Source organism: Pan paniscus, chromosome 14, assembly GCF_029289425.2.
Source record: "Pan paniscus chromosome 14, NHGRI_mPanPan1-v2.0_pri, whole genome shotgun sequence".
NCBI classification, from domain to species: Eukaryota; Metazoa; Chordata; class Mammalia; order Primates; family Hominidae; genus Pan; species Pan paniscus.
The window spans coordinates 114,852,685-114,867,735 of record NC_073263.2 but is presented as its reverse complement, the minus strand read 5'-3'; the positions used below and the strand labels follow the sequence as shown (position 1 = coordinate 114,867,735).

The 15,051-nt window shown below is 51.4% G+C and overlaps 1 protein-coding gene and 1 long non-coding RNA gene across 3 annotated transcripts in view; one reads left to right on the top strand and one right to left on the bottom strand.

Moving 5' to 3' along the window:
- The first annotated feature begins 327 nt into the window (after positions 1–327).
- Positions 328–15,051, top strand: part of GRTP1 (growth hormone regulated TBC protein 1) — a 40,251-nt gene continuing 25,527 nt past the window's right edge. Inside the window, exons 1-4 of one of the 2 annotated variants that reach the window (XM_034937049.2) lie at positions 328–713; positions 823–971; positions 10,166–10,324; positions 14,536–14,660. In XM_034937049.2, coding sequence (XP_034792940.1) covers positions 682–713; positions 823–971; positions 10,166–10,324; positions 14,536–14,660 — 465 coding nt within the window. In that variant the 5' untranslated portion in view covers positions 328–681. The remainder of the gene's footprint in view (positions 714–822; positions 972–10,165; positions 10,325–14,535; positions 14,661–15,051) is intronic. The other variant, XM_034937050.1, reaches the window with a different exon arrangement.
- LOC130540737 (uncharacterized) lies at positions 2,298–13,843 on the bottom strand. The gene is made up of 3 exons (XR_008954731.2): positions 13,546–13,843; positions 9,530–10,481; positions 2,298–4,089 (listed from the first exon to the last, which is right to left on the bottom strand). It is a non-coding gene; the product is annotated as an uncharacterized LOC130540737 (long non-coding RNA).

Here is a 15,051-nt window from a genome sequence, read left to right as displayed (position 1 = left end):
GTCCCTGGTTTGCGGGGGCAGGAACGGGCGGGCGCCCCTGGGGGCTTCTCATTTGTGTGTTGGTCTCGGCCTTGAAATGCAGCGGAGAAAATAAAAAATAAAATAAAAATAGGAGTCAGGTGTCAGAGTCGGGTCGGCCAGGCACTGAGGTTTGAAGGAATCGCAGAAGAAGCTCCTCTCACCCGGGTCCAGGCCGCGGGGGTTCTGCGGGAGGCGCCCCCGATTCTGCCCGCGGGACGCCGCGGCCTCGGAAGCCCCGGGAGCAGGCCCCGCCCCGCCCCCACCCTCCGCCCATTCCCCGCCCCGCCCCCACCCTCCGCCCATTCCCCGCCCCGCCCCCACCCTCGCCTCTCTCCCCTCCCCTCCCCCTCCCCCGCCCCTCCTCTCTCCCCAAGTCCTCCCCGCCCCTCCCCCGCCCTGGGTGCTCCCCTGCCCCTCCCCCGGTCCTCCCCCGCCCCTCACCCGCTCCTGCCCCTCCTCTGTCCCCAAGTCCTCCCCACCCCCAGCCGCCCCTCCCCCCGCCCTGCCCCTCCCCCCGCCCCCGCCTCCAGCCCCGCCCCTCTCCGCTCCCAGCCCCGCCCCCACGCGCCCGCGGTCCCGCCGGAAGGACTTAAGCGCCCCGGAGCCGGGAGGCGAACTTGGGACCCGCTGGCCTCGCTCGGTGCACGCCTCCCTCCCCGCATGCAGCCCGCCGAGCGCTCGCGGGTCCCAAGGTGTGTGGCGCGGGGTGCGGGCGTCCCCGGCGGCTGCGGTCCCGGCGCGGGCCCCCGACCCCCCAGAGGAAACTTCGGGGAAGCCGGCCTCCTTCTCTCGGTTTTGCAGGATCGACCCGTACGGATTCGAGCGGCCTGAGGACTTCGACGACGCCGCCTACGAGAAGTTTTTCTCCAGCTACCTGGTCACGCTCACCCGCAGGGCGATCAAATGGTCCCGGCTGCTGCAGGGCGGGGGCGTCCCCAGGAGCCGGACAGGTGGGTCCCGGGGGCGCAGGTGGGTCGGGCTGGGACGGGCCGGGCAAAGTCCGGGCTCTGGGAGCGGAGGGAGGGGGAGGAACCTTTCCGGGCAGGTCGGGACGAAGCTGCGGGCTCCGAGCTAGGGCAGCCGCAGGGACCGGTTTTCCCGCTTTGAGATGGGCCGGCGGGTCGGACGCGAAGGAGACCCGTCCCTCCCAGCAGGGAGCCATATCGGGATGGATCAAAACTCGATCCATGCCGGGCGCGGTGGCTCACGCCTGTAATCCCAGCGCTTTGGGAGGCCGAGGCGGGCGGATCACGAGGTCAGGAGTTTGAGACCAGCCTGACCAACATGGTGAAACCCCGTCTCCACTAAAAATACAAAATTAGCCGGGCGCGGTGGCTCATGCCTGCAATCCCAGCGCTTTGGGAGGCCGAGGTGGGTGGATCACCTGAGGTCAGGAGTTTGAGACCAGCCTGAGCAACATGGTGAAACCCCGTCTCTACTAAAAATACAAAATTAGCCGGGCGCGGTGGCTCATGCCTGCAATCCCAGCGCTTTGGGAGGCCGAGGTGGGCGGATCACCTGAGGTCAGGAGTTTGAGACCAGCCTGAGCAACATGGTGAAACCCCGTCTCTACTAAAAATACAAAATTAGCCGGGCGCAGTGGCTCACGCCTGTAATCCCAGCGCTTTGGGAGGCCAAGGTGGGCGGATCACCTGAGGTCAGGAGTTTGAGACCAGCCTGAGCAACATGGTGAAACCCCGTCTCTACTAAAAATACAAAATTAGCCGGGCGCAGTGGCTCACGCCTGTATCCCAGCGCTTTGGGAGGCCGAGGTGGGCGGATCACCTGAGGTCAGGAGTTTGAGACCAGCCTGAGCAACATGGTGAAACCCCGTCTCTACTAAAAATACAAAATTAGCCGGGCGCAGTGGCTCACGCCTGTAATCCCAGCGCTTTGGGAGGCCAAGGTGGGCGGATCACCTGAGGTCAGGAGTTTGAGACCAGCCTGAGCAACATGGTGAAACCCCGTCTCTACTAAAAATACAAAATTAGCCGGGCGCAGTGGCTCACGCCTGTATCCCAGCGCTTTGGGAGGCCGAGGTGGGCGGATCACCTGAGGTCAGGAGTTTGAGACCAGCCTGAGCAACATGGTGAAACCCCGTCTCTACTAAAAATACAAAATTAGCCGGGCGCAGTGGCTCACGCCTGTATCCCAGCGCTTTGGGAGGCCGAGGTGGGCGGATCACCTGAGGTCAGGAGTTTGAGATCAGCCTGAGCAACATGGTGAAACCCCGTCTCTACTAAAAATACAAAATTAGCCGGGCGTGGTGGCTCCTGCCTGTAATCCCAGCTACTCTGGAGGCTGAGGCAGGAGAATCGCTTGAACCCAGTAGGCGGAGGTTGCAGTGAGCCGAGATTGCGCCATTGCACTCCAGCCTGGGCGACAGAGCGAGACTCTGTCCTTGTGACGGGACCCACAGGGCCCTGCTCTACCTGCCGCTCCTCCGCGACCCCAGGCCTCCTACTGCTGCGGTGAGCACCGGCCTGACCGCCCGCCCGCCTCGGGGTTAGCTGCAGGGCCCCCTCCTCCGGGGCGCCCCAGGCTTCCCTGTGCGGAGGGCACCTCCTCATTTCTGCCTTTCCCAGCACAGCCCCTGCTGGAGTCAAAAACCCTTCCTCCCTGCAACGGATTTTTCATTCACTGCTCAGTCCTCAGAACCTGGGGCAGTGCCAGGCGACTTCCCTGTGTGTTCAGTGAATGAATGAAGTGTCTGCCTGGGGTGAGGGCTTGGTGGGAGTGTGCCCTGGAGCTAGGAACTCAGAGAAGTGGGGTCAAAGGGGAGTCCTGGGGGCTTCCTGAGAAGGGGGATGTGAATGGCAGCTGGGCTTCCAGGGACCGAGCAGTAGGGACCTGGTGGGGAAGGACAGAGATGAAACCAGGGGCCCTGCACCTGGGCGGAGGGTCGGAGGTGTGTGGTGACCACGGCCAGGCACTGAGAAGCCAACTGTTAAAGGTTTTCCAGGCAGGGGGTGACAAGATCAACTTTTGCTTTTATTTATTTATTTGAGACAGGGTATCCCTCTGAGTGCAGTGGCACAATCACCACTCACTGTAGCCTTGACCTCCTGGGCTCCAGCCATCCTCCCCTCTCAGCCTCCCGCATAGCTGGGACCACTGGTGTGGCCACCACTCCTGGCTAATTTTTAAATTTTTTATAGAGATGGAAGTTAATATCCTATATGCTTCCCACGAATGCATCATGTCCCATCCCTGTGGCCTCTGCATGTTCACATGTTTCCAGTGGAACGTGTGTCTTTATTTTTCCTTTTCATTTATTCTTTTTGATTTATTTATTTTTGAGACAGAGTCTCACTCTGTCGCCCAGGCTGGAGTGCAGTGGTGTGATCTCAGCTGACTGCTACCTCCACCTCCTGGGTTCAAGTGATTCTCCTGCCTCAGCCTCCTGAGTAGCTGGGATTACAGGTGCACACCACTACACCTGGCTAATTTATTTTTTATTTTCTTATTTTTTTTATTTTGAGACGGAGTCTCACTCTGTCGCCCAGGCTAGAGTGCAGTGGCATGATTTCAGCTCATTGCAACCTCTGCCTCCTGGGTTCAAGCGATTTTCCTGCCTCAGCCTCCCAAGTAGCTGGGATTACAGGCACCTACCACCACGCCAGGCTAATTTTTCTATTTTTAGTAGAGATGGGTTTTACCATATTGGCCAGGCTGGTCTCAAACTCCTGACCTCAAGGGATCTGCCCACGTTGGCCTCCCAAAATGCTGGGATTACAGGCATGAGCCACTGCGCCTGATTTATTCTTAAAAGTTAACTGTCTTTTAATTTTAAAAAGTAACGTAAAAGTATATAAGACATGTGAACTTAAAAAGCATAATTTATGTACATGGTGAACACTTTAATCATACTGAGGGCTACAAAGTGCAACAGGGAGTTTCTCTCCCACCCATGGCCCCCATCTCCTATAGAGATGACCGCAGGGGACTGTCCTTCCGTCCCCCTCAGGAGCAGAAGTCCACGCTTGGTTCTGCAGTTTGCTTTAAGAGCAGGGGAAGTCCGTGGGAAGTCCTGTGGCTGTGACCTGGAGGTTGGTTACAGCGGAGAATCTGAAAGATGTATGGTTGTGCATAAATTTTTGTTTTTACAGAAAACACAACTGCACAGTCATTCTCCTGTCTTTGCCTTTGTCGTTTGGGTCTGTCCTATCGCTGTCCTTTTCTTTGACCAGGGGCTGCTAACTTGGGTTCCATATTTTCCTTTTTAGGGAACCACTCAGCGCATTGCCCCCACTTTCCAATATGGACTTGGGAGGGGGTTCTGGGAAGAGCAGGGAAAAGGAAAAAAGCAATCCGGATGCAAAATCCTCCAGATTTTTATTCTTTTCCCCACTCATTTGCAATTATTTTACACCTAATTCAACAGTTTTGTTTTTGCTTTTTTTTTTTTTTTTTTTTTTTTTAGCATTGGTCTCTATCAACTCTTTCTAAAAATTTCACTTTGTTTTTATTGAAGTAACAACTTTCTTCTTTTTGCTTTAATTTTTTTTTTTTTTTTTTTTTTTTGAGACAAAGTCTAGCTCTGTCAGCCTGGCTGGAGGGTAGTGGCGCAATCTCGGCTCACTGCAACCTCTGCCTCCCAGGTTCAAGCAATTCTCCTGCCTCAGCCTCCTCAGTAACTGGGATTACAGGCACTCGCCACCATGCCCGGCTAATTTTTGTGTTTTTAGTAGAGATGGGTTTTGCCTTGTTGGCCAGGCTGGTCTTGAACTCCTGAGCTCCAGTGATCCGCCCACCTCAGCCTCCCAAAATGCTGGGATGACAGGCGTGAGCCACCACGCTGGGCTAATTTATGTAATGTTAATTGGACCATGTCATTATGGTAGCAAGCATCACTGGCATAAATGGGTCTGTGAGCAAATATATCTCTTTGATCCTATATGAGCCTCAGCCTGAGGGGTGGGAGCCACAGGGCTGTGGGCCTGTTCTGCAGGGAGTAGGGATGCTGGTGACTCCGGTGGGAGGCACATGGAGTCAGTGATCGCGTGTCTCTACTGGCCTGGGGCCTGGGTCCCAGTGTGACCGTCAGGGTGCCCATGAGCACTGGCAAAGCCCCAAGAGCGGAGGGTCGGGCATAAAACTGGAGTGGACGAGTTATTCCAAAAATGGGAATACCACTTCTTCCTGCCAGGTATTCCAGGCTGACAGTGATAGAGTTCTTTCCTCTGCTTTTGGAGGGTTTTCATCTGCACTCCCCATGTTAAAGTCTCCAGGAACACAATCATCTACCAATCTCAGCATTCCACATGTCTTAAGGGACAGTTATTATGTATTCTGCCTGATCACACTCTTGGTGGGTACAATAAATATTGTATTTTCCTTTTTCCATAGCAAATATCCACCAGGAGCCCTTAGGAAGACAGCTTCCTCTTCCTCCCTGGAAAGACTAAATTCAACAAACTTAGTCCTGTTGGATTCCTATTTCATTCTCCATCTCGAGAATAGACGTCTGCAGGGAAGCAGCTTCAGGGCCGTTGGCTTCTTTGAGACCTCTTTCCTGGTGGCTTAGAATATTAACACCACCTAAGTTAAATCGAGAAAACATATTTTCAAAGATACACCGAAAAACTGGGGATTTGCCTAACTTTGTCAGGGTAGACAGATGGACATCAGTTCTCTGGATGTAGCTTCTTTTTAAAAATTTCCCAACTGTTTTGACTTGATATTTTATACTTCTCCAAACATTAGTGATGCTCTGTGCGTTAGCCCTGCCCTTGGGAAAGTGTCAGTCTGTGAGGACAAGTAAACCATTTTCTTTCTTCTATAAAGAAACAGTGTAAATCCAGATAACAAACTTATCAAAAAGTCGCAGAATTCTTTGTTCTGTGAAGCTTCCGGGTCTTGCTCCAACTGCCAGAGCTGCTCGGGGGCCTCGGGTGCAGGCTCGGTGCTTTCTGTTCACTTTACGATGAGGAAACCAAGGCACGCTCAGGGTCTGGAGCCTGCAAGTCATAGCGGAGCAGAGTGTCTGACTCCAGAGCTGGTGCATTTAGCCATTTCGACCTTTCTCTTAAATACAACCTTGATATTCTTGTTATTATCGAGACAGGGTCTTGCTCTGTCACCAGGCAGGAGGACAGTGGGACGATCATAGCTCACTGCAGCCTAGAGAGCAATCCTCCCGCCTCAGCCTCCAGAGTAGCTGGGACTACAGGTGTGCACCACCATGCCCAGCTAATTTTTAAGGGTTTTTTGTAGAGATGGAGTCTCCTGGGATTACAGGCATGAGCCACTGCACCTGCCTATCAAATAATTTTAACAATTTACAGTAAAATTCACTCTTAACAGTATATGGTTCTGTGAATTTGGACAAACACGCAGCTAGGCAGTCATCACCACAGTCAAGATTCTGTCGCCTTCAACAATCCTGTCCTTTGAAGTCAGCCCACTGCCCACATCACTGAGCTCTTCCCCATTCCCATAGTTCAGCCATTTCTATGGTGTCATTAGTGGAATCATGCAGATTGTAGCCTTTGAGTCTGGTTTCTTTCACCTAATGCGTTGGAGATCCATCCAGGACCTTGTATGTGTCAATAGTTCCTTCCTTTTTATTGCTGAGGTACTTCATTTACGGATGTACTACAATTTTTAAAAACCCATTCATCAGCAGAAGACATTTGGAATGTGTAAGCCGACATTATAAACATCCACCTACAGGTTTTTGTGTGAACTTAGTCTTCATTTATCTTGACTAAACACTTTGCATGGGATTGCTGGGTTGTATGACAAGTGCATGTTTAACTAACTGGTAAGAAATTACAAACCGCCTTTCCAATGTGGCTGTAAATTTTGCATTCCCACCACAAATGTATGAGTGTCCTAATTGCTCCACATTCTTGCCAGCTCTTCATATTGTTGGTGTTTTTTTATTTTAGTCATTCTTTTGTAGATGGACTATTCTGTGTGCATTAAATTTCCTTTGCATCTTTATCAAAAAGCAATTGGTTCTGTTTGTGTGGGTCTCTTTGTGGATTCCTTATTATATCCCATTATTCCATTTGTCTAACTTTTTTTCAGTACCACATTGTCTGTCTTACTGTAGGTTTATAGTAAAGCATAAAATCAGGTAATATGTCTCCTCCAACTTCATTTTCAAAATTGTTTTGGTTCTTTTCGCTTTGCATATAAAGTTTAGAATCAGGTTGTCATTGTCTACAAAGTATTTTTTCCTGGAACAGTGATAAGGAGGTGCATATAGGAATCTGTAGATCAACTTTGGAAGAACTGACGTCTTAAGAGTGAGCCTTGCAATCTGTGAACATGGTGTATCTATTAGTTTATTTCAGTCTTATTTGATTGCTTTTGCAGCATTCAGTATTTGGATCCTGCAAATACTTCATTAGATTTTTACCTAAGTATTTCTGCTTTTATTTCTTGTTACTATTGTAAATGATGCCAATTTTATTTTTTTATTTTTATGTATTTATTTTTTGAGATGGAGTCTCTCTCTGTCTCCCAGGCTGGAGTGCAGTGGTGCAATCTCAGCTCACTGCAACCTCCGCCTCCCAGGTTCAAGCGATTCTCCTGCCTCAGCCTCCCAAGTAGCTGGGATTACAGGCACCTGCCACCACGCCCGGCTAATTTTTGTATTTTTTTAGTAGAGACGGGGTTTTGCCATGTTGGTCAGGCTGATCTTGAACTCCTGATCTCAGGTGATCCACCCGCCTTGGCCTCCCAAAGTGCTGGGATTACAGGCATGAACCACCACGCCAGGCCGCAGTTTTAAATATATGATTTCTAGTTGTTCATTATTAGTTTGTAGAAGTACCACTGGTTTTTGCATGGCCTCTCCTTTCTGCTTCTGTCCCTCTCAGTTAGAACAGTCCTTGCCTGTGCTGGGACTCACCGTCTCCTGCTGTTGTATAGCACAGAATGACTAAGAACTCATTCAGAGCATTCCTGGTCAAGCTGCCCTCTGAGGGTCATGAGACCTACAGCAAACCTCAGTATGAATCGTACTAACTTGGAGGAAAGTCAGGCTGAATTATTGGTGTCTTTGGTAGAATTTTAAAAATAAAGCAAAACATGTTTTTCATGTTCCCGTAAGCAGTGTGAATAAACTGTAAACCAAGTGTGCTGAGATGTTCTTACCTGAGACATGATCCTCAAATATGTTTCTAAACCAGCAAAGAGGGTTTCTTAAGAGGGATTCTTTTTTTTTTTTTTTTGAGGCAGTGTCACTCTGTCACCAGGCTGGAGTGCAGCGGCGTGATCTCGGCTCACTGCAACCTCTGCCTGCCAGGTTCAGGCTATTCTCCTGCCTCAGTATCCCGAGTAGCTAGGACTACAGACGCGAGCCATCACGCCCAGCCAATTTTTGTATTTTGAGTAGAGATGGGGTTTCACCATGTTGGCCAGGCTGGTCTCGATCTCTGGACCTCAGATGATCCGCCCACCTCGGCCTCCCAAAGTGCTGGGATTCCAGGCATGAGCCACCACGTCCAGCTAATTTTTGTATTTTTAGTAGAGACAGGGTTTCACCATGTTGGCCAGGATGGTCTCGATCTCTGGACCTCATGATCCACCCGCCTCGGCCTCCCAAAGTGCTGGGATTCCAGGCATGAGCCACTGCGCCCGGCCCTTAAGAGGGATTCTTTGGCTTTCAGTGGATGGCATTAGTGTCTATTTTCTCTCTCCTCTGGGTCTTCCCTTGTTGTCCTTGTATAATTCGTCACATATTTAGTGAGCAATTGCTGCCTCCCAGGTTCCCTTCCAGGAGTGGGAGGCCCAGTGGACAGACAAGGGCCTGTCCTTCCAGAGCCTGATTTTCTCAGTAATCACATAGCACACGATCATCTGCTCGTGTCCAGATGATCATACATTGTGGATCACCTTGGAATTTGAGCTCATAAAGTTTTACCCTATAGTGCTTTTCTTGACTGTAGCCTATGAAGTTATGAGTTTTTATCTGCTAAATACAGCTGGTGCCTCAGATTTTTTTTCTTTTAAGGCAGCTTATAGAATTTTACAAATTGCATATGCCTTCTTTTCTTTTGTAAAGTATGGTTTCTTTTAAAATATTGGTTTCTTTTCAAATATGTGCAGGGCCAGGCGTGGTGGCTCACGCCTGTAATCCCAGCACTTTGGGAGGCTGAGGTGGGCGGATCATGAGGTCAAGAGTTCAAGACCATCCTGGCCAACATGGTGAAATCCTGTCTCTACTAAGAATACAAAAATTAGCCAGGCATGGTGGCAGGTGCCTGTAATCCCAGCTACTCAGGAGGCTGAGGCAGGAGAATTGCTTGAACCCGGGAGGCGGAGGTTACAGTGAGCCGAGATTGCACCACTGCACTCCAGCCTGGGCGACAGAACAAGACTCTGTCTCGAAAAAAATAAAATAAAATAAAATAAAAATATGTATAGTGTAGTATCAAAGGAAAACAGCAAAACTTTAAATATTTGCTTTGAAAATTAACTGTTTTGTAGGTTAAGAGCACAGTGTCGCAGCTTTGGACTTAACATAATTAATTCAGATGCTAGCCATACATACCTTTTCCATCTGCCTAAGAAATTACTCAGTATTGACTAATGAAGATAGCTCATGGCTTTTGGCTTCTGTCCCTATATGTTTCTGTGGCCATTAAAATTACTAATTACTTTTTCACATTTTTATTGTCAATTAAAATATCCCTACAAAATGGAGCAGCTTTCAGTATATAGAGATTAACTGCACGAGTTGGACAGTGACGTCTGCCACTGAAACTGTGTTCTCCCAGCTGTGGCGTCCCACCTGAGGTGCTCACAGCTGAGCCCAGCCGGCCTCCTTGTTCTCAGCTGGGCCTCTCACTGCTTTGCCCCTTTGCTGCTGCTCAGCACAGCTGCCAGTAAGCTTTGCAGAGCAGCCATCTGACCGCGGCTCTGTTTCCTGACCACCTGCATTGAATGGTGAAGTGGGCGTGGGGGCGGTTCTGTAGCCAGTCTGGTTTGTGCTCTGTTGAGAGGGAGAGGAGAGCAGAATTTTTAAAGGAGTATATGTACCAGTTTTGGTGGAGATGGACGAAGTTCTGGGTCCCTTTAATATTTGATTTAAGAAGAGAACTGGTGAGAGTGGAAAGTGTGGCAGGAACGCGTGGGCCCCGCAGGCCCCTGGTCCAGCTCACACGCTGTCCGTCCTCTCGGCCTTCAGTGAAGCGCTATGTCCGGAAAGGGGTCCCGCTGGAGCACCGTGCCCGCGTCTGGATGGTGCTGAGTGGGGCCCAGGCTCAGATGGACCAGAATCCCGGCTACTACCACCAGCTTCTCCAGGGAGAGAGAAACCCCAGGCTGGAGGACGCCATCAGGACAGGTGAGGCGGTGGGGGTCGAGCTCTGGTGCAGGGCCCGGGGGCCGGAAGGAACCGGTTTCCACCCAGTGTCTAGCCTCAGCGTCCAGGGGTGAGCGGTGCGCCTGCTGCTTTTAACTTGAAGTTACGTCTTCCTCCATGAAAGAATCAAAACTGAAGCCTTTGCAAGGGGAGAACAATGATCGTAATTCACTCAGCAAATATTCACGTGCCTAGCCGGCTAATAAGAAAATGGGCATGAAGGAGCAGATACGCTCCATGAAGACTCGCGGGACAGTGAGAGGCGGCCTCTGCTGCCGGCGCGCTTCGCACCGGGCACTGTTCACGTGGCCTTCAGACGCAGCTGCGCTCATGAGGCCGCACACCAGGGCTTCCTTTTTTGTGTCTGGTTATCATAATTGCTGGACTCCATTCTCCTCTGATTTTTCTCAGTAATCACATAACCATAGGGTCCCTGGCTCTCAGAAGTTCAGAGTGCTAACAAAATTGATTAACCTAAGGCCGGGCGCGGTGGCTCACGCCTGTAATCCCAGCACTTTGAGAGGCTGAGGAGGGCGGATCACCTGAGGTCAGGAGTTCGAGACCAGCCTGCCCAACATGGTGAAACCCCGTCTCTACCAAAAATACAAAATAGCCGGGCGTGGTGGTGCATGCCTGTAATCCCAGCTACTCGGGAGGCTGAGGCAGGAGCATTGCTTGAACCCGGGAGGTGGAGGTTGCAGTGAGTTGGGATTGCACCACCGCACTCCAGCCTGGGCAACAAGAGTGAAACTCCATCTCAAAAAAAAATATATATATATATATATATATATTGGTTAACCTAAATTGAATAGATTTTTAGAAAGTACATCTGCCCTTCTGATTTTAACAGTTTTTGAGAAATACACATTTAAACACAATATACTTAATTTAAAAAAACCCAGTGGCTTTAAAGTGCTGAGAGGTTAGAAAGACGGGATGGGGAGGACATGGTGCATCCTGCTGCCCTTCCTGGGGGTCTCCTGTCCACGGGGCTGAGCTAGTGGGGAGGGGGCTCCCAAGGCTGGGGGCTGGGGCTGCCAGGGGAGAGGCTGCATCCTGACCACAGAGTGATGGCCGCCAAAGGTCTCCAAACAGATGTACAGACTGGCGGCCAGAAACGCTGATTCAGGGTGGGAAGAGGAGAGCTTGGGTGCAGTGGGTGGGGCGGGGGGGTGCATATTAAAACAGCACTGCTGTCTGAAAAATGAATTTAAAGTCTCTGTTTTGTGGTTTTTTGGATGAATTTTTTTTTTTTTTTTTGAGACAGGTGTCAGTCTGTTACCCAGACTGGAGTGTAGTGGTGCGGTCACAGTGACAGCTCACTTCAGCCATGACCTACCAGGCTCAAGCGATCCTCCTGCCTCAGCCTCCTGCGTAGCTGGAAGTGGTCTGAACCACAGGTGTGCACCACCACACCTGGCTCATTTTTTAATTTTTATTTTTTTGCAGAGATGGGGTTTTGGTCTTGAACTCCCGGGCTCTGAGGATTCTCCCTCCTTCACCTCCCAAAGTGCTAGGGTTACAGGAGTGAGCCACCCACCTGGCTGAATTGTTTTTTAAATTATGGTAAAATATGCCTAATATAAAATTTACCATTTCATTTTCCCAAGCTGAAGCTCTTGGGAGCTTCCCTATTGTTAAGCACTGAACCCCGTGTCCTCACCCAGCCCCTGGCAATCCCACTGTGCGCTTGTCTCTGTGCCATCCCCATTGTCAAGCCCCGACCCCCGTGTCCTTGCCCAGCCCCTAGCAGTCCCACTGTGCGCTTGTCTCCGTGCCTTGGCAACTCCAGGGTCACATAAGAGGAGTCCCGTGGGCTGCGTCCTCTGCAGCTGGGGTCCTTTCCCTCGCCTCAGTCCTCAGGGATCCTCTGTGCTGCATCTTGTGTGACAATTTCCTCCTTCTTTAAGGGTGAATAATATTCCACGCATGGGCAGACTACATTTTGTTCATTTATCCATCTATCAGTGGACCTCTGGGCTCTCCTGCCGCACGGCTGTTATGGGTGGCATGGCCGTGAGCCCGGGTATGTGGATTCTGCTGGGTCCCTGCTTTCAGCTGTGGGCTGCTACCCAGAGTGTGGTGCTGGTTCTCTGCTTTCAGCTGTGGGTTCCTACCCAGAGTGTGGTGCTGGTTCCCTGCTTTCAGCTGTGAGTTCCTACCCAGAGTGTGGTGCTGGTTCTCTGCTTTCAGCTGTGGGTTCCTACCCAGAGTGTGGGGCTGGTTCCCTGCTTTCAGCTGTGGGTTCCTACCCAGAATGTGGATTCTACTGGGTCCCTGCTTTCAGCTGTGGGCTCCTACCCAGAGTGTGGATTCTACTGGGTCCCTGCTTTCAGCTGTGGGCTCCTACCTAGAGTGTGGGGCTGCTGGATCCATGGCAGTTCTGTGCTTAGTAATTGGAGCCACCTGGTCAGTTATCTTTCAGGAGCCATGCAGTGGATGGTCCAGTCCCACAGAGCCAATGCCAGGCCACGCAGTGCAGACAGAAAGCTCCCATGCTCTTCTGTCTCCACAATGGAGATGGGGCCATCTCCTTTCCCACAGGATGTTATCAAAACATATCAAGAAACTTAGTGTGGTGGCTCACACCTGTAATCCCAGCACTTCGGGAAGCTGAGGCAGGCGGATTAGTTGAGCTCAGGAGTTCAAGACCAGCCTGGCCACCATGGCAAAACTCTGTCTTTACAAAACAATACGTAAATTAGCCCAGGCATGGTGGTGTGTGCCTGTAGTCTCAGCTACTCAGGAAGCTGAGGTGGGAGGATCGCTTGAGCCCTGGAGGTCGAGGATGCAGTGAGCCGTGATTGCACCTCTGCACTCCAGCCTGGGTGACAGAGTGAGACCCTGTGTTAAATATATATATAAATATATATATAAATATATATAAATATATAAGTATATATATAAATATATAAATATATATAAATATATATAAATATATATATAGAAAACTCAATAAAAATATTACATAGAAATGAACACAGCTGGTCACTCTAGTCTGAAATAGCAAAAATACTAACTTCCCCTTGACTGATTCCATTTTTTGGAATGTTTAGAATTCCAGAGGAAAAAAAAAGGCTCTTTTGTAAGAAAACACACAATGAGAAATAATGTGCTCTGAGGCATTGAACTAATGTTCGCCCAAATCTAGTTTTTTGTAAGCAAAGATAAGGCCTGGGGCCAGAGGTCGGAAACAGACTTACAGTATTTTGCAGCCGTTGTGGAGAGACCACAGGCGGTTGGGTTCCTCCAGAGCTGGGTGTACACCCATCTCAGCGTCATGGCTGGCGGGGACTGCTGTGAGTCCATCTGGGAACGTGTGCGGAAAGCGGCTGTCCGCTGGTGACCGCCTGGGGTGCCTGGCAAACACCTCTAACAGAGGTAGGGCCAGTGGGAGCAGAAACCAGTGGAGTTGTCAAGCCGGCATTATCCTTCCTGCTCGGCTTGTGTCCAGGGTTAACGCGGAGGTCAGCTTCAGTGAGGCCTGGCACTTGGTCAGCGTGAGGCTTGGTTAGTCTCAGGGACCCACGTGGTATCCGGGTCCCCCAGCACTAAACAGCTTGGCCAAGGCCACACTGTCCCGCCAAGAGATGCCTGGGCGGGACAGTGCGAGGGGTTGGTGCTGAGGAAGGAAGAGGCCGGCAGGGATGCCTCCTGCACACACAAGCTGACAACGCGAGGTTTATTCAGTTCTCAGCTCTCAGCCGTGTCCTTTATCTCTGAGGAGTCTCAATTTATTCTGTCTCCTTCTGTTTTGGATCTTTGAAATTAGGAAAACACCTCAAAGTTTTGTGTGCATTTCTCTCTACCTGTCACCCTGGGTCCTCGAGGCAGAGTTGCCTCCGCTACACGCGAGGTCCAAGGTGCAGGAGGCCTGTGCTGGGGACCGGGAGGAGACGGGCATTGAGGAGGGAGTGCCATGGCCCGGCCACCAGCTCTGGGGTCGCTCTGCCGTCCCTGACTCTGCGGGAAGGACGGTTAGGGCCCCTCTCCGCCCCGAGTTCAGGATCACCCCCTCCTTCCTGGCCCAGTGAGCCTGTCGCTCTGGCTGTGTTGAGTCTGCTGCGCGGCCAGGGTGAAAACTAGTCCGTAAGTCCCAAGTGGAACCCAGGTGGCCACCCTCGGGGCAGCTGGAGGGGTGGGAGGCTTGTGGAACAGAAACCCGTGGGTGATTCCTTCTGAATTTCCCGCAGACCTGAACCGGACCTTCCCCGACAACGTGAAGTTCCGGAAGACCACGGACCCCTGCTTACAGAGGACCCTGTACAATGTGCTGCTGGCATATGGGCACCATAACCAGGGAGTGGGCTACTGCCAGGTGAGCCTCGGGACCCTCTGACGCCATGAGGTGGCTGTGAGGACAGGTCCGTCCACAGCTGCAGGCTCGGCAGTGACGGCCTCACGTCTCTGTCAACCCTGTTCATGAATTCCATGTCCTGATGCCCCATTGAGGCTCGGACGCCATTTCCCAGCAGGGAGGACAGGGAGCAGCAGCCTACGACCTCATTCCGGCCTCAGGTGGCAGGAGGAGAATCAGCACGGGACACAGAGGGCGAGTGCTGTGGGGTGCGTGCGCTGTGGTGTGTGTGCTGTGGGGTGTGTGCTGTGGGGTGTGTGTGCTGTGGGGTGTGTGTGCTGTGGGGTGTGTGCTGTGGGGTGTGTGTGCTGTGGGGTGTGTGTGCTGTGGGGTGTGTGTGCTGTGGGGTGTG